Below are 23,471 nucleotides of genomic sequence, written 5' to 3'. Positions count from 1 at the left end.
CTCACTGAGGTAGGTGTAGTGCAATATCTTAGGGAGAAGAGACTAGAAAATTAATCTGTGTTTCGGAAAAAAAAATTGGGGACATCATTTTGCTTTCCATGTCCCTTGGTTTTTTGACTTGTATTCTGTGCTCTTTCTGCATGTTTGCTTCCGGTTAGTCTTGTGTACTTAACTTTTGTTTGTAGGGTCAAGTATGTTGCTGTTTCTTTTCATTTTTGACCGTTGTAAAAAGAGTGGAATGGCCAGAACTTGAGAACAATGTATATTAAATTAACTGGCTAGCCATGCAGTCCAAAATAATTATCACTTCTGGCACATGTATATTGTATTTTGCATACTGCATCCTTTTTAAATAATTTCTTGTGAACAGTCTCTGCAGATTTTGGAGTGAGATTTTCATGTTCCATGCCTCAATAAAATGACACAATGGATTTTGGAAGCAGCATGCAACAGGTCCCTCACTAGTAATTGGTAACAAATGCAGTAGGCGCCTGGGGACGGGAGCATGTGAATTCTGCTTAGTGCTTTCGGAGAACTGCTCTTAATCCGTTCATTTTCACTGCCTGCCTCTGCATGTCTCTTTCCTTCTTTCTTGTGTTGATACTGTTTTCAAATGAGAAAGTATCTAAGGTAAGTTGCACTGTTTTCTTGTTTTGAATAAAGGAGGACAAATTCTATCAGGAGATGATGAACAATTTATATTGACACAGATTTACACCAGATGTTACTACAGCTGTAACATAAGCCATTGCCTGTTAAACATTAGTGTATTTGATAATTGGACAAAAGAGAACCTCATTTTAACCCAATTAAAAAGTGAGAATTGACTTTAAGCTTTAGAAACTTCAGTGACAAAGTGTTATGCAGTTACTAATATTTTGGGGAGAGAGATGTAGAAGCTGATGCCCGTCAGGATAAGATACCTAAATACTGTTACTGCCAGAGTTAGTCAACTCTTTAGATAACTGGAACTTTATTAATACAGTAAGAAAAGTGTTTTAATGTTTGCAGTAAATATCCATCATCAAAAGCAGTGAGTGAGATTTGCTGCAGGGATTTTTAACCCTGTGTAGTGTTGGAGTTTTCTTCATATTTTACGAGAACATAGTTGCTAATACCCTTCCCTGTCAGTACAACTTTGCAGTTGTCCAATATTCATAAAGTACATTAACCTGATTAATCCTGAGCCATGATACTACTTTTAAAACTGCAACTACTGCAGGTTTTTAAATACTTGATAAAACTAAGGGGAATCCAATTATATTGGAAAAACACCTTTTATTTCTCCACCTCTGATCAGCACTTACATATCCCCTGAAATGTTGTGTTCTTTAAATCTGTAACCCCAGATATGAACACTCCCATTTAGTCCTAAATTCCGTTCTCTTCCTTCTTCCATTCATAACCTGCATGCTTATATCTACCCCTTGAAAAGCAAGCTGACGTGTGTTGATAAACAGTGCCATCATGTGGCATCAGGCTAGGGATACGTTAAATGCCTTCGGCAATCTTTTCTTGATGCTCTGTCTTTATTTTACTTGATGGAGATCAAGATTAAGAACAACAGCAATTCATGTATGGTTTGAGATTAGAAATATAGAGAAGTCAGTCCTTGGTTTTTCTCTTCAGTGCTACCATTTTCACTTACAAGTGTTGAAGTTCATTTAATTTCTCTGGCAAGGAAAGGGTTTTCCTTTTGAAATCCTGTTTAAATTAAAAGCATATGAGATATTTAGGGGCTGCAAAGAAGGGAGAGTTCAGTCTGTTACAAGAGACAGCGCTGGCCTTATGGGGTAGAAATGCATTCCCGCCCTGCTGGATACCAAGGATTAGAGATAGCCTTGGCACTCTTTGAACTGTGAAGACTGGACATTTGAGAGACATGCCACTTGGATTTCTGAAGGTGGGTACCAGCCACGTTAGTCTGAGGATAGTCAGAACAAATGTATCCCTATCATGGTCTCAGCCGTGATTCTAAGGAGGTTGATTTCCTGTCCAGCTGTAGTTCAGATGTCGTGAAATTACTGCCAGGGATTGTGTGTGGATGGGGCAACAGTGTTCACTGGGAGAAAAGGTGTAGTGTTCGCATGAGCAAAGGAAAAATCACTTAAGGGACTGTGACCCCTACATAAAACCAGTAAAATAACATTTAAAACTCTTTTTCAAACAGAAGGCTGCATTGAGAGAGAGAGAGAGAGGTTTCCAAATACTGTTTTCTTTTTTAGTTCTAGGTCCCGTTCAAGATCATATTCTCCATCTCACAACAGAGAAAGGAACCACCCAAGAGTGTATCAGAGTCGGGATTTCAGAGGTCATAACAGAGGGTATAGGAGACCATATTATTTCCGTGGACGGAACCGAGGATTTTATCCATGGGGCCAATATAACCGAGGAGGCTATGGAAATTACAGGTCAAATTGGCAAAATTATCGCCAAGCCTACAGCCCTCGTAGGGGGCGTTCCCGCTCCCGATCGCCGAAGAGAAGGTCTCCATCACCAAGATCAAGAAGCCATTCTAGAAACTCTGATAAGTCATCTTCTGATAGGTCAAGGAGGTCTTCATCTTCCCGGTCTTCCTCGAACCACAGCCGAGTTGAGTCTTCCAAGCGTAGGTCCATAAAGGAAAAAAAATCCTCTTCCAAGGACACCCGGGCATCACAGGCAGCAGGAGATAATCAAGGTGATGATTCGAAGGATCCGCTGTTTTCGGGAGGAGCTGCTCAAGATGTCAAGGTGTCTGAGGGGTCAAAGCCATGGCAAGACATGAGCACTTACAGCACAAGTTCAGTGTCAAGAGCATCTGCCGTGCCTGAGCTTAGCCCAAGAGAGCGCAGTCCTGCGCTAAAAAGCCCTCTCCAGTCTGTTGTGGTGAGGCGCCGTTCTCCTCGGCCAAGTCCATTGCAGAAGCCCAGTCCTCCACTGTCAAACCCCTCACAGCTGGGGTCTGTTTTACAAAGCAGTGCCTCATTTCAGACAGGCTCACATCAGGGTCCGTTTGACCATGGTTCATCAGGATTGAGCCCAACAAGGAAGAGTCCTGTGTGTAAAAGTCCCACGACAATCGGTTCAATTTATGGTGCCTCGCAGAAGGAGGAAGCAGCAACTCCTGGTGGGGCAGCCTTCTCAAAGAGGCAAGTTGTGCATTTTTCCTTTGTGTTCAATTCACGTGCCAGGTACTCTGGGGTGGGGGAATTGAGGAGGTGTGCGTAACTCTCATTGAGTCGTAGGCCTGATTCTGCATTATAGGAAGTAGTTCTCTAGTTTTGTTTTCTTAACATCATAACTTTGTTAGTGTTGTAAAGATGACATAGATACCTCAGAATTCCCTTTTAAACTTGAAGGTTATTTTTATAAATTTTTAAAGTGCTCAAGGAGCTTTCCAGAAATTTGATTTTTTTTTATTAGTCTAAAAATTGTCACATTCCTGAATCACTACATATAACATATATATTTGTGGTTGTATATTCCCTAGCTCACATATGGTTAATTACTTATTTTGGGGCATTTCTCAATTTTAAATGGATGTTGGAGCATCAAAAATTCGGTTGGTGCTGCTGATGCCAGACTTGCTGATTTTGGGGGAAGAGGTGCTGATGCAACTAAAACCTTCACTTGCAGAAGGCTTGTTTGCTTGCTTTTGGGCACTGTCAAATTTAACAGACAAAATATTGATTCCCTCTTGAAATCTATCCCAAAGCGAGTAGGCTTGTGGCTGTTGGACTCCAGCAAATGTTATAGGTTTGCAAAGGGAAAAATTTTGTTTAAAAAACTTAAACACACAACTAATTGTGTATCCTAATAGAAACAAACCAATACAAACACAGTGAGAGTGATGGTGCACATGCATTGGGGTACATTTTATGTATGATTGGAATCAGGAAAAAAAAATCTCCAGTATAGGAGTATCTTTCTGATATGGTCCAGTCAGCAGCCCAAAACCCCTGACAAGTGTCCCTCTAATTAATTTCATTTTAAAGGACCTCCTCACTCGAAAGGTACTGTTGTGTTCTCAAATGCTCGTTAATCATTTTCATTTCTCTCTGTTAATTTAAGATTATTTGGAGCAAGTTCTATTAATTATCAAAGAGCTCTGATGATGATAGCAGAACTAGGTCTTGCTCCACTCTTGACTTTTAAAATAGTGTGAGGTGCTTTAGACTTAACCCACCACTATCCCATTGAAATATGTGCTGATAATCTTTCACCAGCATGTGTTAAACTTTAAATTGGTTTGGGGGATTGTCATTCCCAGTTCTAGAATAAAGTGCCTGTCTGTCCTCCCAAGAGAAGAAATCTTTTTCCCATTAACCTTTTTATTTTTGCTTTTATTTGTGTTTACAGTATATGAAATGTTTAGCTTTCCTAGGAAACTTGCATCCAAAATGTGACGTAGCTTTTGAGGCATTTATTTCCAGTGTGTTGTTTAAAGCAGAACAGTCCAAGTTGAAAGTTTTGATGTGTTAATTCTTCTGAACCAGGTTTGTAAGTGACTAAACAAACTGGGTAAGACCTTAATATTTTCCTTAGAAAATGTGGGTAAGTTGGTTCTCTTTTTATTTGCTCAAGAAGAGCTTTTTGCTGTTCCACTTTGCTCTTGAACTTCACACCATCCATTTTGCATACCCATCTTCCAGCCCGTTCGCTGAATATATTAAGACCATATTCATGTCTTCTAAAGTAAACATTTGGGTAGCTTTACATTTTACCTTATTTATCAGGGACCAGAGAGAGACTTCTGTATGTTTTTATGTCTTGGAATTTTTAAGACTTGTTTGCTTGCTTTGAATTTTAGGAATTAAAGACTCTTGTCTATACTTTAATAAGAGAATTGCTTAAATGTGTGTGTGTGTGTGTGTGTATGTGTGTGTGTGTTTGTTTGTTTTTTAAATAGGTATTTGGAAGAACAGAAGACTGAGAATGGGAAAGACAAGGAACAGAAACTAACAAATGTTGAAAAGGAAAAAATGAAAGAGAAGGGAGGCTTCTCTGAATTGGGTTTAGGAGATGGAAAGATGAAATCAGACCTGTACACCTCCAAAACTGACCCTGAAAAGCCTTATCGCAGTAGCCAGTCTCCTAAACGCTATAAGTTTCGAGATGACTTTGAGAAGCTGAAGATGGCAGAGTTCCACAAGGAAGGTCATTATGGCAAAGACGAGATGGATGAACAGGATAAGAAAGACAAGGCAAAGGGCCGAAAGGATTCGGAGTTTGATGATGAGCCCAAATTCATGTCTAAAGTGGTAGCAACCTCCAGCAAAATTCAGGATGAGGATAGGCCAGGTAAATGGGAAGGCATAGTGTTCTTACCATCTGCAAAGGAGAAGCAAAGGAAAGCTGAGGAAATGGAGGAGGATCCCTATTCTGAAAGATCTAAAAAGGAAGACAAGCTAGCATCCAAGAGAGCAGAAGCTGGTCACAGGGGGTTTGTTCCTGAAAAGAATTTTAGAGTAACTGCTTACAAAGCAAGTCAGGAAAAAAGTACATCACCACCTCTGAGAAAGGCCTCCGAGAGTCGGGAGAAGCCAGGAACCAGAGGAGATGGTTTAGCCACTGGCAAATCCTCCTTTTCCATTACCCGGGAGGCCCAGGTCAATGTCCGAATGGATTCCTTTGATGAAGATCTTGCACGGTAAGGATTTGCCTTTAAGTTAAATCTAGGTAGTGGCTTCACTAGCCTATTTCCCCTTCTCCCCCACCCCCCAACCCCTTGTGGATCTCTCTGAAACATAGGCAGGTTAAATAAAGAATATTGTACAATCAGCTACCAACACGTCATTTGTCACAGAGAGCACATGAATCTCTAAATGTTAACACACCAATATGACTCTCCTGTGTGGAAGGTGAATCATGTTATCCCCATTTTGCAGATGGAGAAAGTGAAGCTTAAAGTTTGAGTGACTTTCCCTGAGCTACCCAGGAAGTCAGTGCAAAGACACTAGTTTAGAACTTGGGAGATTCTGGATCCCAGTCCTTCATTCAAGCCACACCATTCCGTGTTCAAAAGTAATCAAATTCTGCTCTCCACTGTCCAGAGCTACTCAGAATGTTGCAATGTCAGCGTTACAGCTTGAAAAATGTATGTTTGCAAGGCACTTTGTTCTCTTCTCAATGTATGGTAACATTGCTAGTGAAATCCTCCTAGAAGCCCCAAAAGCCACTTAAAATTTTCTGTAAGGCTCTGGTGCTTCAGGAGACCACTAGGGGATGCTCAATAAAGTTAGTTCTGCTAAAGGGAAGAGCTACTAGTCAATAAATAAAAAAGGAGTATTTGTGGCACCTTAGAGACTAACAAATTTATTTGAGCATAAACTTTCGTGAGCTACAGCTCACTTCATCGGATGCAATGCTTATGCTCAAATGCAATGGTTATGCTCAAATAAATTTGTTAGTCTCTAAGGTGCCACAAGTACTCCTTTTCTTTTTGCGGATACAGACTAACACGGCTGCTACTCTGAAACTAGTCAATAAATGTCAGTTTGCTCTGTGGAACACTGGAGGGAGTGCTAAAACTCGGCAGGAATGAAGAGAAAGGAACTAAGATGGCTGCTAATGGCATGTGAGTCACATGTGAGGACATGCAACATGGGTTTTAGGGATTAATATCTGAACAGCACTTTGAACATGCAAACAATAAGTGATCAGAATTACCATTACAGCGTTATAATGCAGTTTGGATGTGCTTTAAAAAACAGTCTTTTCTGAGCCACAGGATTTGCTTCTACTGAAGCAATTCTATACATGGGATGTGTGCTGTGGAGATGGTGGATTATATTCTGCTGCAGCAAAGCGGATGAAAAACCCTCACTTTAAAAAAATCAGACTTTATATTAAATACACTTTTCTTTTTAAAAATCAGTTTAAAATTAAATTTGAAATTATGATAACCTATGTTAAGGCCTAGATTTATCATAATCTGTTAAAATAATGTAAATAAATACTGCATCAGTGAGCCTCTTCAGTTTTAATGAGTTCATAGAATATCAAGGTTGGAAGGGACCTCAGGAGGTCATCTAATCCAACCCCTTGCTCAACACAGGACAAATCCCCAACTCAATCAGGGTGTTGCTTTTTTATACAGAATTGGGGGGAAACAATGTTGTGTACTGCATTAAGGATCTATATTTTCATTATTTTTAGTCTGGAGAGAATGCTTTCAGTTTCTGTTGGGCTAGAAAGCATTTACTTTAATTACTTTTGGTTTCAGTGTAGCTAGCAGGTGTAGCGAGGTGATTTGTCTTCTGTTGGACTAGTTCATTCAAAGATGAAAAATCCATTAAGAGCCAAAAAAGTAGGAAAGCTTGTTTTCCTCTTCTTGTCTATGAATAATAACTGAGTGGGAGAGAATAAGATCTACTAGTTCTAAGAACGTGAAGAACATGGGGCCAGAGTTTCAAAGATATGTAGGTGCCTACTGGGTTTACAAAAGCATTTAAGCACCCACGGTACCGAACTCCCATTAACTTCAGTGGGAGTCAGGTGCTTAACTCCGGTGCTTTTGTAATCCCACTAGACACTTATCTGCATCTTTAGATACCTTTTGAAAATCTGGCCCATTGTGACCATAAGCAGTCCATTCACTCACTACAGTTCAGACTTCCTTTGCTTAGTCAGTCAGTTTTTTCTTATGTATCTGGCACATTTAAGGGAGCTTTATTTAATCAAAAAATTCTAAAATGCTGTTTTTCTGCATTTTTAATTGAATTTCAGTTTTCATCTGAATGCAGCTTGACACAAATCACACGTAAAAAAATTAGCACCTAGTGTGTAAGAAATGCATCAGTCACCATTTTATAATGTAATAATGTAAGAATCTGAACAAAAGTAAGTAATGCTATATAATTGCTTAAATAAATGTGTATAGATACAGTGTATCCTCCTGGTTAGCAAATGGTACCAAATTTAGTGTCAAGGCTACATTTAATGGTAGATCAACATGTTTTAAATGTCCATTCTCATTGGTGAGTTATTTTCCTAAAGAAAGGTTATACTAAAGTACAAATGTAAAACAAGATTAAAATCAAAGTTTAAAGTTCCTGCTCGGTGCTTTAAATCACTTCCGTTTAAATCAGTCTTCTCTGTGCTGCAGCAGGGTGATGGTGACTGCTATTCTTCCCCAGGGATGTAGGGCTGGGGGGGATCCATGATGTGCTGGGAAGGGTTTGACTTACATACAAGAACTGGGATGTTGGTTGAGCAATACTGGACAGTTAGCTCTCCTGTTTCTGAGCAACCTTTTGTTAATGCTACTCTCTCATCCTCTGTGTGGGTCTGATGGCCCATTGTGGTGAGGCACATTTATTATTAACAAATTCAGCTTTCCTTAGATTTATTCTAGGGCAATATTAAGGTCTTACCCAACCTTTTCAGGGCTTTGAAGATCCTTCTTCCATCTTCTGTGGTTGCCTCCGCTGGTTTTGGGATATTTAACACCCCTGGGCATCAGATAAATGATGGCTGAGATGAGCTTCTGGGCCTGGTCCTATCCAGTTCTCTCTACTGCTTCTGAGATTAAAATCTAGCCCCAGATGTTGGGGGTGGGAGGAGGAAGGTAAAATATACCTCTTCCTATATAAGGCTGAATCAGACAGCCCATCATTTGCATATTGTAACAAGATCTGGCTATAAATAGGGAAGTTTGTGATGAACCTTGCAGAAAAGAGGAACCTGTAATTCAGAAGCCATATAAGGGGGCAAACACAGAACCATTGAAAATTGTATTACAGAGGACTTTCTAGTAGTATATGAAATGCAGTGGCTGGAATAAGTCCAGTTTATTGCTTTGAAGGTTGTCAACTTGCAGTTTGAAAGCTGCTTCTGTTTAGCGTGGTTTTATGATGGTTATATTTTTAAAATGTGTTCTTTTCTAGTCCAAGTGGTTTATTGGCGCAGGAGCGGAAGCTATGTCGTGACTTAGTACACAGCAACAAAAAAGAGCAGGAGTTCCGCTCCATTTTCCACCATATACAGTCAGCTCAGTCTCAGCGAAGTCCTTCCGAATTGTTTGCTCAGCACATAGTGACTATAGTCCATCATGTAAAAGGTGAGTCAAGTGTCCACACATTCTTGGTTGAACGTTCACCCCTTGCTTCTCCACCCCATTATATCCGTTCCTTGGAACGGTGTTCCATTCATGCTAGTTAATTACCCAAGAGAATTGCTGACCAACAGGACAAGTGATAGAGTAAAATAGCAACCATGTGGGATGTTTTTCCCCAAGTTCTTGCATTTAGCTGTAGGAGGAGAGGGGAGAGGCCGTCTTGCCTACCCTCAAAACTGCAAAAAGTAACACTCTTGCAGCAGACTGGCGTGGGATCTGCAGATATTTGGGGTAGTCTAATGGATTTGCATAAATTTAGTTTTTGTTTTAAAAATATGTTCATTGTTAAACACAACTGAGGCAGAATTCACCACTGACACAGGCATGTGCCATTTCTCTGATTTCAAGTGGGTGGCCTCCACTTTTGCTAGACCCATTGACTCTCATCCGTTTGTCACCTGGCTACACATTTTTACTTTCTGAAGCCATTGCAGACATGGTGGTAGAGCTCACATGCCTTTTCCTAAAATCTGACTTGTATTAATTATGTGATGTTTCTTCACTGAAAACCCCGACAGAGCATCACTTTGGGTCTTCAGGAATGACACTGAATGAACGCTTTACAAAATACCTAAAGAGAGGAATGGAGCAAGATCAAGCTAAAAACAAGAAGAGCCCTGAAATCCACAGGTGGGGGGTATTGTTTTAATGTTTTTTCTAAAGCTCCAGGAGTATTTTTAAAATATTAATAGTTAACTATGGGGCATAAATCAAAAATACAAGAGAGGAGCCAACAGTAAACAAAACGTATCAGTCATGTAGTTAAGAACATAGTAATTGCCATACTGGGTCTTGGGCCAGGTCAGTGAATTGTCTAGTTCAGTGGTTCTCAAACTATGGGTCAGGACCCCAAAGTGGGTCATGATCCCGTTTTAATGGCGTCGCCAGGGCTGTCATTAAACTTGCTGGGTCCTGGAGCTGTAGCCAAAGTCCAAGTCCCACCGCCCAGGGCTGAAGCCCTCAAGTTTCGTTACCCCCCCAGGGTGGGGGCTCAGGCATCGGTCCGGTCTTGTCGTAATTTTTGTTGTCAAAAGGGGGCTGCGGTGCAATGAAGTTTGAGAAACCCTGGTCTAGTTTGATTTCCATTCTCTGATAGTCCCACCTGATTGAGAGGAAGGTTTAAAAAACCCTACAAGGACAACTATGGAATAATCTGACTCAGAAAAGGTTGTCCTTAGTCCTTGTTGGATGGCTGAAAGCACTGAAGCATGAAGGCTTATATCCCTTATCAGATTGTTTTGATGATGTCTAATGTAATTGCATGTTCATGTCACAGAAATGCCTAATTGCCTTTGAATCATGCTAGCTCCTGGCTCCTAGTTTGAGGAAGTGAATTCCACAGATTGATTAGTCCTTTAAAAAAAAAAAATCATCACACACAAATTTTTACTCCTTTCACCTTTACATTTTGTCTCTTTCCATTTTATTGAATGGCTCCTTGTTCTTGTTTGGTCTTGTCACGCACACAATTTTAAACCCACAAAAGTAAGTGACAACAGTGCCTCTATGACATGGCTATTCCCAAATTATATGAATTTATCTTTTTAAAATAGCCCCTACTTGTGTTTCTGCCTAAGGATTGTTGTCTGCACTGTGTGATCATCCATGCTATTATCTAGACACAGAGAAGTATCACTCTAGATTTTCAGCCCAAACCCAGTTTAAATTTGCCGATCTCTTTTTTGTAAATAAATATAACCTCTTTACCGTATTTGCAATCTGCTAGATAACTGTTTCTTTGGAGCTATTGGGCTTTGCCATTGAAGTAGGCAATGAAATATTGTACAAGAGACCTGTGATTTGTGGGGGCCAGCACAGTAACGCATGCTCATCAGCTGCCCAGTCAGTCATGGGTAAGAAAACCATATTACGAGGACTTTTAACACACTAATGGTCAGTTCATTAACATAATGCACCTGTTATGGTCTGAGTATCAGGATTGTGTGTTACTCTGTATGCACAGCATCTCACTTTCAGGGTATAATGGCCTGCTCAACTTTACTTTAAAAAGCAGTATAGTATGTATATTTATAATGGAGAAACTACCTGTTTTAAAATAGAATTAGGATTAGGAGATCTTGGAGTACTGTTTATGGGAAGGCTGTAATAGCTTCATTCTCTGCTTTATTTTTAGGAGGATAGATATTTCTCCCAGTACTTTCAGAAAACATGGATTCACTCAAGAGGAAATGAAGAGCTCCAGAGAGCCTGGCAACAAGGTGAACTGTTGATCTGATCAATAATTGAACAAAATGAGTGCATTGGGCATGAACTTAACAGTGATGTTTTTGTTTAAATTACTCTCTACTTAAGTTTGTGTTTTTCTTTTAAGGATGGGCATAATTCTAAAAATGAACTACAAAGGGTTAATTTTTATTAAAAATGTATCATCAACCTTTGTGAAGTGGTTAGAATATGGTAAATGACCCCAAAGTCAATTGAGGTGAGCTTGAGAAAAAAAGAGAGGATATTTGGAACAAGTGCCCATGATGAGAGAAGAGACTTTTTGTGATATTTTTCTGCTTGTAAGTATTATTAAATCAATTGTATACATGCGATATTTCCAACCATGTTTTCAAAAGACATGCATGTCAAAAAGGAAAGTAAAAATAAATCCATATCTAAACCAAATACACTATTACTAAGCAGATAATAAATCTTGTCCTAACACTTTACTGTATCATTTCTGTTGATTGCTGTTGCTTTAACACTCAGCACCTGTTTTGATAGAACAGGCCCCTGGGAATCCAGTATATTAGCTATTATGAGTAGAACAATGTTAAGCCATTGTACAGTCTATAAGCAATCATAAAAATGGTTTAACCTAAAATGTTATATTTTGGGGTTTTTAACCTTTGTTTGTTCAACTTCATACATATTTACAGTGAAGAGATTTAAACAGTCCTGCTGAAACCTTACTTGTTTCATATATTTGTTTTTGATTTTTTCCAAACACACTTGTGGCTTGACATGGACGATGGTGAGATGAATTTGATGGGCCTGATCTCTGAGCGCCAGCTTGGCAGTGTGTATAAAAAACATGGTTTTCAAACAGCTCTCCAGCCCTTCATGAAACAGATGTGCCCTCACAAATGCAAATAGGTGTCTGCTGCGCTACATAAGGTTGCTGATGATGATTTTGTCATTTACCTATCAGCCATCGTGTTGGGAGCATTTTTGCTCTGAGTAACAGTTAAAGCCCTTTGCCTGGGGAAAGCAGAAGAGCAAACAATACAAACAAAGCACCAGCTCCCACTCCTGCTGCTAATTGAAATTAATCTTTATTTAAACAAAAAAGTGTTTAGAAATTCATGTAAGTAAAAATTTAATAGCTAGAGAATTACTAATCTCTCTCTTTATTTAATTCAAGATAAATCTAATCATTTGGTGCATGTTGCAAATCCAGTCGTGCAGTTCCCAAGCATAGCACTGTGTGCAAATACTCTAGAACCTGCTCAGTTAACCCAATAACTATTTTCCTTTTTCAAAGGAGAATTTCTTAATTGGAAAATGATATTAAGACAAGTGTTACACACCCAGAAAATTTCCTCTGGTTAACTAAATTTAAAAGATTGTGCCTAGTGCTGAAGATTTTTCTGCATACAATTGACTGTACTATTCTCGACTGTACCTTTTCTGGTTATTGGCTATTTTCTCTTCTCTTCATAATGTACCTTACATTAATAGACCTGCTAGACAGACACATGGAGGGGCAAATCTTGTGTAGAATGTCCCCTGGTTCTGTGAAATAAAGTGCAACTGGTGTGTCATTCATTGTGAAGATCATTACTAGTAAGGATGTTTGGTTTCGATTTGACAGCGATTAAAACAAGATTCCGAGAATATTCATAGTTCCCAGAATAAATTCAACAGCTGCTTTTCTCTGGCCTCTGTGTAACTCCACCACTTGACTCAGTAACCGTGATGTTAGCATCACATCTTCCAAGTGGCAAATAGCTATTGCCCCTCTCTCTTTCAGTGCTGCCTTCAGATCTAGCACTTTAAAATTTCTTCTGACATTTAGGGAGATGGGTCTGGTCCCTCTGAGGAGTGAGAGGAATTCTGTTATTCAGTGGCAATCCCCTGGGGGACACAAGAAACATAAAGAGCTAGGGTTGCATATGTGCCCCAGTTGAGTTATACAAAATCAGTTGGACTTGACTTCCCATTAGAGGACCGTTAACCACTAACGTTCTCAATTTTCACTGGCTGTGATACATAACCCAAGTTAGTCTTTGGTCTCCTGATATGCTCTCTCCCCTTCTCTCCTCCCCCCTTTCCTCCCCACCCCCGTATTATCAAGCTATGTTTATAATATTTTAAAGGGGAAAAGTGTATATATAATACAATATGTAGGAAAACTGAAGACTTCAAATGAAGATTTTATATTCTTGTAGTGAATCATTCTGCATTTTTGAATGGTTGGTTTATAAACTCATGCCCTCCAGAAGTCTCTGCAGACAGTAGCAAAGTAATGGTGCTGAAGTCTTTGATAAGCTGCTAAACCTTTCTGTTAAACTTTCACCCATTCCCTGCTTTTGCAGACTGAAGGGAAATATAAAGACGACCCAGTTGACCTGCGCCTTGATATCGAACGTCGTAAAAAACATAAAGAAAGAGATCTTAAACGAGAGAAGTCGAGAGAATCCGTGGACTCAAGAGATTCAAGCCATTCAAGGGAAAGATCAACTGAGAAACCAGAGAGAAGTCACAAAGGGTCAAAAAAGAAGTATGTAGAAGGCTAATCTTCACTTCTTTATTGCATGATCCCTGCCACTCGTAATTGGAAACAAGACCTTGCATTATGGAATTGGTAGTATGTAGGGCTGTTGATTAATTGCAGTTAAGTCACACGATTAACAAAAAAAATTAATCGCAGTTAAAAAAAATCAATTGCGATTAATAGCCCTGTTAAACAATAGAATACCAATTGAAATTTATTAAATATTTGTTTCAGAGTAGCAGCCGTGTTAGTCTGTATCCGTAAAAAGAAAAGGAGTACCTGTGGCACCTTAGAGACTAACAAATTTATTTGAGCATAAGCTTTCGTGAGCTACAGCTCACTTCATAGGATGCATTCAGTGGAAAATACAGTGGAAGATGTTAGGAGGCTTATTCCTTCACCCCCTCACTTCCCTGGTCCTTCTCACATGAACAGAGAGCAACAATACCCGAAGTCCAAAGGTGCAAACAATTCGATGTTTATTGGGGTGAACTTCCAGCAAGCATGATTCCAGTTTCCTTCCTTAGTGTCCCCCTTCCCAGCTCTGACACCATAGAGCCTTACCTGTGTCCCTGTTCCCATTTTCCCCCTTCTTAGCAAAATATGATTCCAATTTCCCCACCCCCATTCCCTGTTCCCATTTCCCCCCCTTACTTCCTGATTGACTGCAGACTATATTTTCTACTGCATGCATCCGATGAAGTGAGCTGTAGCTTGCAAAAGCTTATGCTCTAATAAATTTGTTAGTCTGTAAAGTGCTGCAAGTACTTCTGTTCTTTTTAAATATTTGTGGATGTTTTCTACATTTTCAAATATACCTATTTCAGTTACAACACAGAATACAAAGTGTACAGTGCTCACTTTATATTACAAAATATTTGCATTGTAAAAATGATAAACAAAATAAATAGTATTTTTCAGTTCATCTCATACAAGTACTGTAGTGCAATCTATCTATCATGAAAGTGCGATTTACAAATGTAGTTTTTTGTTCCATAACTGCACTCAGAAACATCTGTAAATATCTTGTGACGCCAGTTACAACAGTGACGTGAATGTTCTCACTTTCAGGTGACATTGTAAAGGAGAAGCAGGCAGCCTTATCTCCTGCAAATGTAAACAAACTTGTTTGTCTTAGTGATTGGCTGAACAAGAAGTAGGACTGATTAGACTTGTAGACTCTTAAGTTGTACATTGTTTTATTTTTGAATGCAGGTTTTTTTGGTACATAATTCTACATTTGTAAATTCGACTTTCATGTTAAACAGATTGCACTACAGTACTTATCTTTTTTTACAGTACAAATATTTTAATTCAAAAATAAATTAAAACTTTGTATTCTGTGTTGTTTGAAATTAATATATTTTAAAATGTAGTAAACATCCAAAAATATTCAAAATAATTGGTATTCTATTGTTTAACAGCGCGATTAATCATGATTAATTGCTTGACAACCCTAGTAGTATGCCTGCTGCTGTAACTAATAGAGCTGAGCTGTGCTTGCCTTCTGGGATTAGATGCAGAACTACAAAGGGGAAGTGCAGCTATCGTACATGTTGAATAATCAGGGGAAACAAACTAAGTGGCTGCTTGTGCCAGGATGAGCAAATTACCTTTTTGTTTTGTTACTGCCTTCGCTTCACACAGAATGGAGAAATGCTGTCAGTGACTCCACTGATTTGCTCTTAGGTTCATTTTAATACTTTCCCATTGGTTCCATTTTCCTTTTAACTGATGCACACTTGGCACTGTGACTAATTTGTAACCCAGGAGAAACCTTGTGATGTGTTTTTGAGTTCACTGGACCAATGGGTGACTTAATTTTTAAATAAAATATCTTTACTGCTTATCTATAAGCTGCTGGCTTTTGAATGACACCATGTCTGTCAAAGTTGGCAAAGAAATAGCCTTTTAGTGCATATTCATAAATTCAGACAGAACTGGCAGGCTGGGCCCTGATCCATCAAAACTTGTGTTTACCATGAATTATGAGTTTTCCCATTAAAGTTTGTGACTATTCACGTGCTTCAAGTTAAACACACGCTTAAGTGCTTTGCTGGATCGGGCTTAGAGCAACAGCTCGGCCTCATGGAATTGTTCTGTAACGTTCTTCTAGCCATGCAATTGCTGACCATTTTATTTCCTCCTATGAAGGTACAGTTTGCAAATCTGGTCATGTCATGGAGTGATGTTACCTTAAATTGAAATTTCTCCTATAACAGAATGCAGCTGGATTTCTTTTACAAACGTGTGTCATAACTGGAAACTCTTAACAAAAAGAGCCTCTTCAACTGAGTGGATTTTTTTCTCCTGTAATGATGCAGGTCGAGATACCTACTGGAGAAAGGAGGCCAGTAGGAGGAATAAATTAGTCCCGGCTGCATAGCTGTACAATAGGTTTAAAGACCTCTGTGATCAGAGAGCACAGCCTGGTGGACAGGGCCCTGGACTCTGGGGGTCAGAAGACCTGGGTTGTCCTGTTCCCAGCTCTGTTACTGACCTGCTTTGTGACCTTAAGGAAGTCACTTCCCATCTCCTCTTCCTCTGTCTCATCTGTTTTGTCTGTAAGCTCTAGGGCAGGTACTGTCTGTGTTTGTACAGCGTCTAGCACAATGTGGCTCTGTTCTCAGCTGGGCTTCAGTTTGCTACCTTATTACAAACAGTGTAAGCTGAAAAGGGTCAGATGCCTCCTTACAATTTGTGTATGGTTTTAAGAACGAATCCTGGGAAAGGAGCTGTCCTGTGACCTCTCAGAGCTGCACACTGTAGCTGATTCTGAGCCATTAACTAACTGTGACTTTGGCTGTGCACGGACATAATAAGGGAGGGCGGAGGAGTGATAGCGTGACTTCACAGCAGAAACAGGACCGTACCAAGTTAGTGACTACATTGGTGATTTTCTCTTCCCCTTTCCCCCTCTCAATCCCTGGTACAGGAAACACAGGAGAGTGCGTGAGCGATCCAGGTCCACTTCTTCATCTTCACAGTCTTCTCGTTCGTACAAAGGGGAGGACTACCCAGAGGAGAGCGAGGAGAGGGAGGAGAGTACCACAGGGTTTGACAAGTCCCGGCTTGGGACAAAAGAGTTTGCTGGCCCAAATGAGAGAGGAAGAGCTAGAGGGACCTTCGTAAGTTACCCCCTAAAAAAAACAACAGTATAAAACCTTTGCATAAGACTTTGTGCAAATTGCTGCTTTTACCAGGTAATGTGATCTTAAAGGTGACTGGAAGTACACTAGTCTGGTGGTGATTCTACACTCTGTGGTGGCTCCCAATCACCAGCCCAGCATAAATTCTGGAGCTTGAAATCGGCAGTCTTGCTGATGATGCCTGAGACTGTATCCAATCCAGTAGGCTCTAGTGTGTCAGTATTTGCTCAGCGGCACTGACAGGAGTAAAGACGAGCTTGTGTCAGAGAACTTACGATGAAGCCATTTTAATGACTCTTCTGGCTGCAATTGCACTGGTTCCTTTAGAAATAGCTCATGTTTTAATTAAATAGCCCTGCTGTGTTTGCACATTGTATGTGTGAAATGCCTTCCCTTGCACTCCCTGCACGTGCATATAAACCGATAGATAGCTGTGTATTTCCAGGGGTAGCTATATGATCAGATACGGTCAAAAATATTAATAGGTAATGAGAGTATAGGTGTTTGACAGTCTTCTTGTGGCTAGGCTAAAGGTATTCTTGGGAACAGTTAGAGCTACAGAAAAGACAAGACCTAATGCCATTTCTCTAAGCCCTGTTCTCTCTACCCCTCTTCTTTTCCTCTTCTGTTCGCTGCTACTCCAGTTCAGAGCAAGAGGCAGAGGGTGGAGCAGAGGTACCTTTTCGGGAAACAATAACAACAACAACAGCAGCGGCAATGACTTCCAGAAGCGAAACAGGGATGAGGAGTGGGACCCAGAATACACACCCAAGAGCAAGAAGTATTATCTGGTATGTTTCTGAAGAACCAGGATATGTATGTATGAACATGCCTTGCTGTGCATTCTGTCTGCTTTTACAGGTTACATGTAGTCTTCCGGTGAGAGAGAACCAGCAACCATCAAGCCATCTAAAATACCAGTTCTGGGGTTCTCAAATCACTGTCCCCCACAAGAGGCCTCTAGAAATCTTTACTCGCATCTAGGGAGCAGTCGGCTCTGACCGTTGTAGAACTGTTTGCCGCTAACCAAAATCTGGAGGGCCCAGTAAAAGAACGTGTCCTCCATGGGCAGTACGGAAACTTTAATGTGGATATATACCTATCTCATAGAACTGGAAGGGACCTTGAAAGGTCATCAAGTCCAGTCCCCTGCCTTCACAGCAGGACCAAGTACCGTCCCTTATTTTTGCCCCAGATCCCTAAATGGCCCCCTCAAGGATTGAACTCACAACCCTGGGTTCAGCAGACCAATGCTCAAACCACTGAGCTGTGCATCTCAACACTCTCTACAGTGCCTGCTTCTTCTGGGATTGGCTAATGCGATTCACTTTTATTGCTGGCTGTAGCATTCTTTCATTTTCTATCGGCTAGTCTGGCAAAATCCTGCATGGATTTCTCTTAGGGCTTCACTTTTGAGTTAGTGTCAGCTTTAAATGGCTTATTTTCACCAACCCCCCCCCCCCCCATTCTGTTGGATATTTGAGATCCCTCTAATCTTTCTTCAGAGTTATTATAAAGGTCGTATGTGGCTTAGCCCTAAATCACTCTTGCTGTCCCTTCTTCTGCCCTGTCTTCTGATTGCTGTTGAAGACATAATCCTTATTATATATTGTGTTGGTCTCTACTTCACTCTCCTAGATACAATATTCTGGGTCATGTAATCAGTCCATAAACCTAATCAAAATTAGCTGTCCCAATAACATCTTTCTCTTATGCAAAATGTTCCCAAAAGTTTTTAAAAATGCATTGTAAATATAACATTCATGGTCAAAAGAGCATCTGAAAACGTGTGCAAAGCTTTTTCAGAAGAGTTAGTTAGGTGGGACGAATATAACTGCATGTAAAATCCTCCATAAAATAACTTCCTAGCTGTAAGCACAGAATCAGCTGCAGGCCCACTGAGTCTGGAGTGTGTTGGTGCCACCAGTGTCCTTCCTGGTCCAGAAAACTGCTAAAAGCTTTGTGCCAGAAAAAGAAACACACATGCACAAAAACAGAGGGGAAAGTAAAGATTGCTTAGTGAGCAATGCCCTTCCAGCCTCAGCCAGTGGGCTGCTGTTCTCAAACACAAACATGTACTTGTACTCCCTTTATGTATGGAATTCACTAGTCATCTGATTTGACACACATTGCCTAAACAATAAGGGGATCTGATTTGTGCTGCAGTATTGCACAGCTTAAGTCGGGGTTATTTTAGGGGATGATATTGTGCCTATTTACGTTTTTATTGATGAAAGTGATTTGTGAGTGTTGTCTGACCTGGCTGATTTCTTTCCTGTGCAGCACGATGACCGGGAGGGTGAAGGTGGTGAGAAGTGGGTGAACAGAGGCAGAGGCCGGGGTGCCTTCCCCCGAGGGAGAGGTCGTTTCATGTTCAGAAAATCGAGCACTAGCCCCAAGTGGGCCCACGACAAATTTAGTGGAGAGGAGGGAGAAATCGAGGATGATGAAAGTGGAACGGAGAATCGAGAGGAAAAGGACAACCTACAGTCAGCTGCTGACTAGCCAGGGAGTCTGCATGTCCCTGAACACCCTGGCAAGGAGGAAGAGGATCCGGCAAGGCAGTGTTGGAGTCTCTGCCAGGGTAATGCTGATGTGCTGAACAGAGCTCTGCCAAAGAGCTTTGAAATTATCTTAAGTTAACTGCATTTTTAAATTCAGCCTCCATACATGTGGACTGGGACTGATCACTTACATTCGGATCCACTCTTGGAGTATATCTTTCTTCCCAAAGACTTTACCTGCTGGACTGAATACGGTCCAATATCAAGTGTGATCCTAAATTTTGTCTCTTGTTTGTGACCTTATTAGATGGTCAGATATTTTTTGGCAACAGTCTTTGAAGACGATGTGGATTTCAGTTTGTGCCCAGCTTAACCCAGTATCTTGACATTTTTTGTTTCTCTTATAATTTGAGATGATAAAGGTGGGGATTAATTCACCTGCTTATTTTTCTTCTCCCCTCTTGTGTATTTTGTTTTTTAAATTCATATTCTACTTATTTTAGGCCTTTGCGTATGTAGTAACACCAATTAAAGATGGCTAATTTTGGAAACTATTTTTGGTTCTCATAAGAAAACAATGAAGCACGTGAATAAACATCTAAATGTTAACTTGGAGTTGGGACCAAACTGCTATGATTATTTTTAAAAACTAATTTTTGTATGTATCAGTTGAGTTTAGAGCCTTTTTAAAACCACCTTATTTTTTTCTTTTATGCTGAAAGTTAAAGTTAGCATGGCAAAAATGCACCCTGCTCTTCACCCATTTTAGTGTGTGTGCCGGTAGACCTGGTTCTTGTGTGCTGGAATCCCAAGCTGCTTGTAGGCATTGTGTGTATCCTCTTTGCAGCTGGTTGTGAACTTGAATGTTCTTTCCAGGGTAACATAGTTTTCTAAAAACTTCTGAATTCTACTAGGTTAAAATATATAAAAGGAGAAGAATTTTTTCAATATTTTTATTAATCTTTTTCTAAAACAAAAAAGCAAGTTCCTCCTGTGCTGGCTAAGGAAAGTTGTGGTTTCATTTACCTTCAGCTTTACATTTACAATGTTCTGAAGAGGTTTAGCAAATAGCTCAGTGGTTGGTGAGTCTGTAGGGAGGAGAGGCATATTCATGCACAGGTATAGTGTGTGCACATGTTGTAAAAAGACGTCAGCCTCTTCCCCCCTCCATCTCTGCCTTCCCCAGGATTGCTGTGCCTCCCCCTATCACCTGCTAACTATAGTTTGTTTGACTTGAACAGTTCCTGTTTAGTAAACCCCTAAAGTTTGTTTCAACTCCTCATACAAATAAAAATACAATAAAATAAGCTGTAGGTGTAACTCCAGTTTGTTTCTCATGCTGAGTACGGGGCCTCCCCTTGCACCAGACCTTTGCCTTCCAAGTGGAGAGGGGAAGCCAAAAGTAGTAAATGCTGTGTCCAGCAACAGGGTAGACTCCTAGAGCAATTTATGTGCTGTTGGAAATGGAGGCTTTAAAAACTGCTGACTGATCTGGAAGAGACAAACTGGAATCAGCCACAGTGACACAAAGGGGGGAGGGAATTCTGAACTGATGCATTTGTGGTTGTCTCCATTGTTCAACTGTTTGCACTGACTGCAGGTTTAAATAAAGTACAGAACAAGAAATTTCTAGGTCACATGGTTAGCTAGGTGTGGAGGGCTGTACTTAAAGAGAGACAAGAAGATTAACAGCGTTCCTTATTTCATTCTGTAGTGTAGAAACAAGAGAGCGGCTCTGAGGAATACAAGCCTTCTCCATGCACTCACTGTTGCCTGTATTATTTCAGATGTTACTTTGCCGCAGTACTATACTAACACATCTAGTAAGGGATTATTTACCCCATAGATTGTACAGTACAGATTAGATACAGTAATCGGACACTAAGTGGTTATTTGTACCTTGAGTGCTATACTATACTTAATGGTGATCAGTTAAAACATGCCTCTGCCTAAATGGTTATGGATTTGCCCACTGGGAATTGTTCACTGCACAGTCCTGGCCAGGACGCTACTGACTTTCACACACAGCAAGCCTTGTCTTTCGCAAAGACTTTGTTTCTTAAGCAAATGAAATTCTCAAGAACTGGGGCAGGTTGTTCTTGCTTTAGGGCGGGAGCAGCACTGGCAGGTACTGTTGTAGCGAACCACATTCACAGCACACACCCTGCTTTTTCTTGAAATACGGTTCTTGCCCATTCTGGATCACATAGCACTGGGAGGGCAGCTCCACTCTAACACTTAAACTCAGAGCAATGACGTTAGAATATTAATGTATGCATCCAGAGGGAGGGTCTCCTGCATCCATCACCTGTCAGCTAGTTTCTGTCTGCAGCAGCATCTCACCAGTCCAGTTCTTGTCTCCTGGGTTTTATTGGAGTGATGAGGTTATTAGAGCTACAGGTTGAGGGGTGTAAAAGTTCAAAGGCTTTTTTCAGGCTGCAGAGCTTCTCTCTTTGGCTTGCTAGGAGTAGTAAAAAGCAGCTTTAAAAAGCACTCAGAGTATTGTGGTACTGTCTGATGAGAGAGACTTATGACTGGGGCAGGTGGAGGAGAAACCACCCACCAGCATGCTCCAAAAGTGAGCTTCCTTGGTAGAGAGAGACTGAAGCTATAATTGGGCCCCACAGTCACCAATTCAGTTTCCCATCAATAAAACGAACAGTGCAAATTTATAGCTCCATAAACTGGCAGAGAATGAATTGGTAATTCCATTTCACTGGTATCAAAGTTGAAATATTCTCACTGATGTCACTAATTTAACCCCTGGGTACTTGAACCAGAGCGATGTGGTGATAGGTGTGCTCAACAGCAGCATTCATGGCTAACTTAGAACTGTAATGTCTCTGAAAGTTACAAATTTAAACATAAAAATGTGGTTACCCTCAAAACTATGGGGTGCAGTCATGTGAAAAGCTGTTAAACGTGCCCACAAAACCCAGATCGGAAACCTGTCACCTCGCAGAACCTGGGTATTGTAACACCTAAATAGGAAAGTAACAATTTTCATCCCAGATCAGCTATTGGCCCCTAAGAAAAGGAGTACTTCTGGCACCTTAGAGACTAACCAATTTATTTGAGCATAAGCTTTCGTGAGCTACAGATGCATCCGATGAAGTGAGCTGTAGCTCACGAGAGCTTATGCTCAAATAAATTGGTTGGTCTCTAAGGTGCCACAAGTCCTCCTTTTCTTTTTGCGAATACAGACTAACACGGCAGTTACTCTGAAACCTATTGGCCCAGTGTCCTCTTACTGCGGCTGGCCAGTACCAGCTGCTCCAGAGGAAGGTGCCAGAAACCTAATGTTACAATTATCTAATTACCTTTCTGTGCAAACAGAATAATACACGCACGTGCGCGCACACACACACTTGGTGCTTTAAAGGGCCAGTTTCACAAACCTGAAAACAATTGAGCCCAATCAGCTGGGAAAAATTGAATCAGAAAAATGGGTTAAAAGCTGGTTAACTGATTGCCCTCAAAATGCAGCTGTAAATGGGGAATCGCCAAGTGAAACTGCCTCCTGGATCTTCTGTCACAGCTGAGGACAGTTGCTGCCCCTTCTCATCTGACATGACTCTGCAATCAATCAATACGTGTTGTGCACACCCCTTCAACAGCTGCTCTGCCAGGTAGATTCCGGCATGGCAGTAGTGATTGCAGCTCCGAGGGGTGCCAGGGCAGTGAAGTCAGGGGAGAACCGGAATGATTCACATTAAGGACAGTTCTGCTTTTAGGACAGGCCAGTGGCCAAAGCTCTGGAGAGGAGCATAGGGACCATGACTGCACCGACCGAAATTACTTACCCATGTGTATGCAGCCACGGGGGGAGAGGGCCCACCCTGAGCAATCCAGGGTTGCTGGAGAGCAGCGTGAAGGTACAAGCTCTGTAGTTTCAACCTGCAGCCAATGAGCCATGTCCCCTGAGACAACAGCACGGGTCAGTTGCAAAGGCCGGGTCAATCCTGAATCCTCAGTCCGAGGCACCAGCCTGTGGG

The 23,471-nt window shown here is 40.8% G+C and overlaps 1 protein-coding gene across 12 annotated transcripts in view; it reads left to right on the top strand.

Annotated features, from left to right (window-relative positions):
- The window catches only part of THRAP3 (thyroid hormone receptor associated protein 3), a 73,819-nt gene extending 53,036 nt beyond the window's left edge, over positions 1-20,783 (top strand). For all 12 annotated transcript variants that reach the window (XM_043532303.1, XM_037882054.2, XM_037882058.1 and 9 more), the window contains 9 exons: positions 2,226-3,131; positions 4,892-5,632; positions 8,871-9,043; positions 9,619-9,730; positions 11,235-11,319; positions 13,645-13,829; positions 16,759-16,951; positions 17,617-17,763; positions 19,256-20,783. In XM_043532303.1, coding sequence (XP_043388238.1) covers positions 2,226-3,131; positions 4,892-5,632; positions 8,871-9,043; positions 9,619-9,730; positions 11,235-11,319; positions 13,645-13,829; positions 16,759-16,951; positions 17,617-17,763; positions 19,256-19,477 — 2,764 coding nt within the window. In that variant the 3' untranslated portion in view covers positions 19,478-20,783. The remainder of the gene's footprint in view (positions 1-2,225; positions 3,132-4,891; positions 5,633-8,870; positions 9,044-9,618; positions 9,731-11,234; positions 11,320-13,644; positions 13,830-16,758; positions 16,952-17,616; positions 17,764-19,255) is intronic.
- Positions 20,784-23,471: the final 2,688 nt, after the last annotated feature.

Source organism: Chelonia mydas, chromosome 19, assembly GCF_015237465.2.
Source record: "Chelonia mydas isolate rCheMyd1 chromosome 19, rCheMyd1.pri.v2, whole genome shotgun sequence".
NCBI lineage: Eukaryota > Metazoa > Chordata > Testudines > Cheloniidae > Chelonia > Chelonia mydas.
Note: the sequence above shows the minus strand (reverse complement) of the source record. Positions and strands in the feature narration are given on the sequence as shown.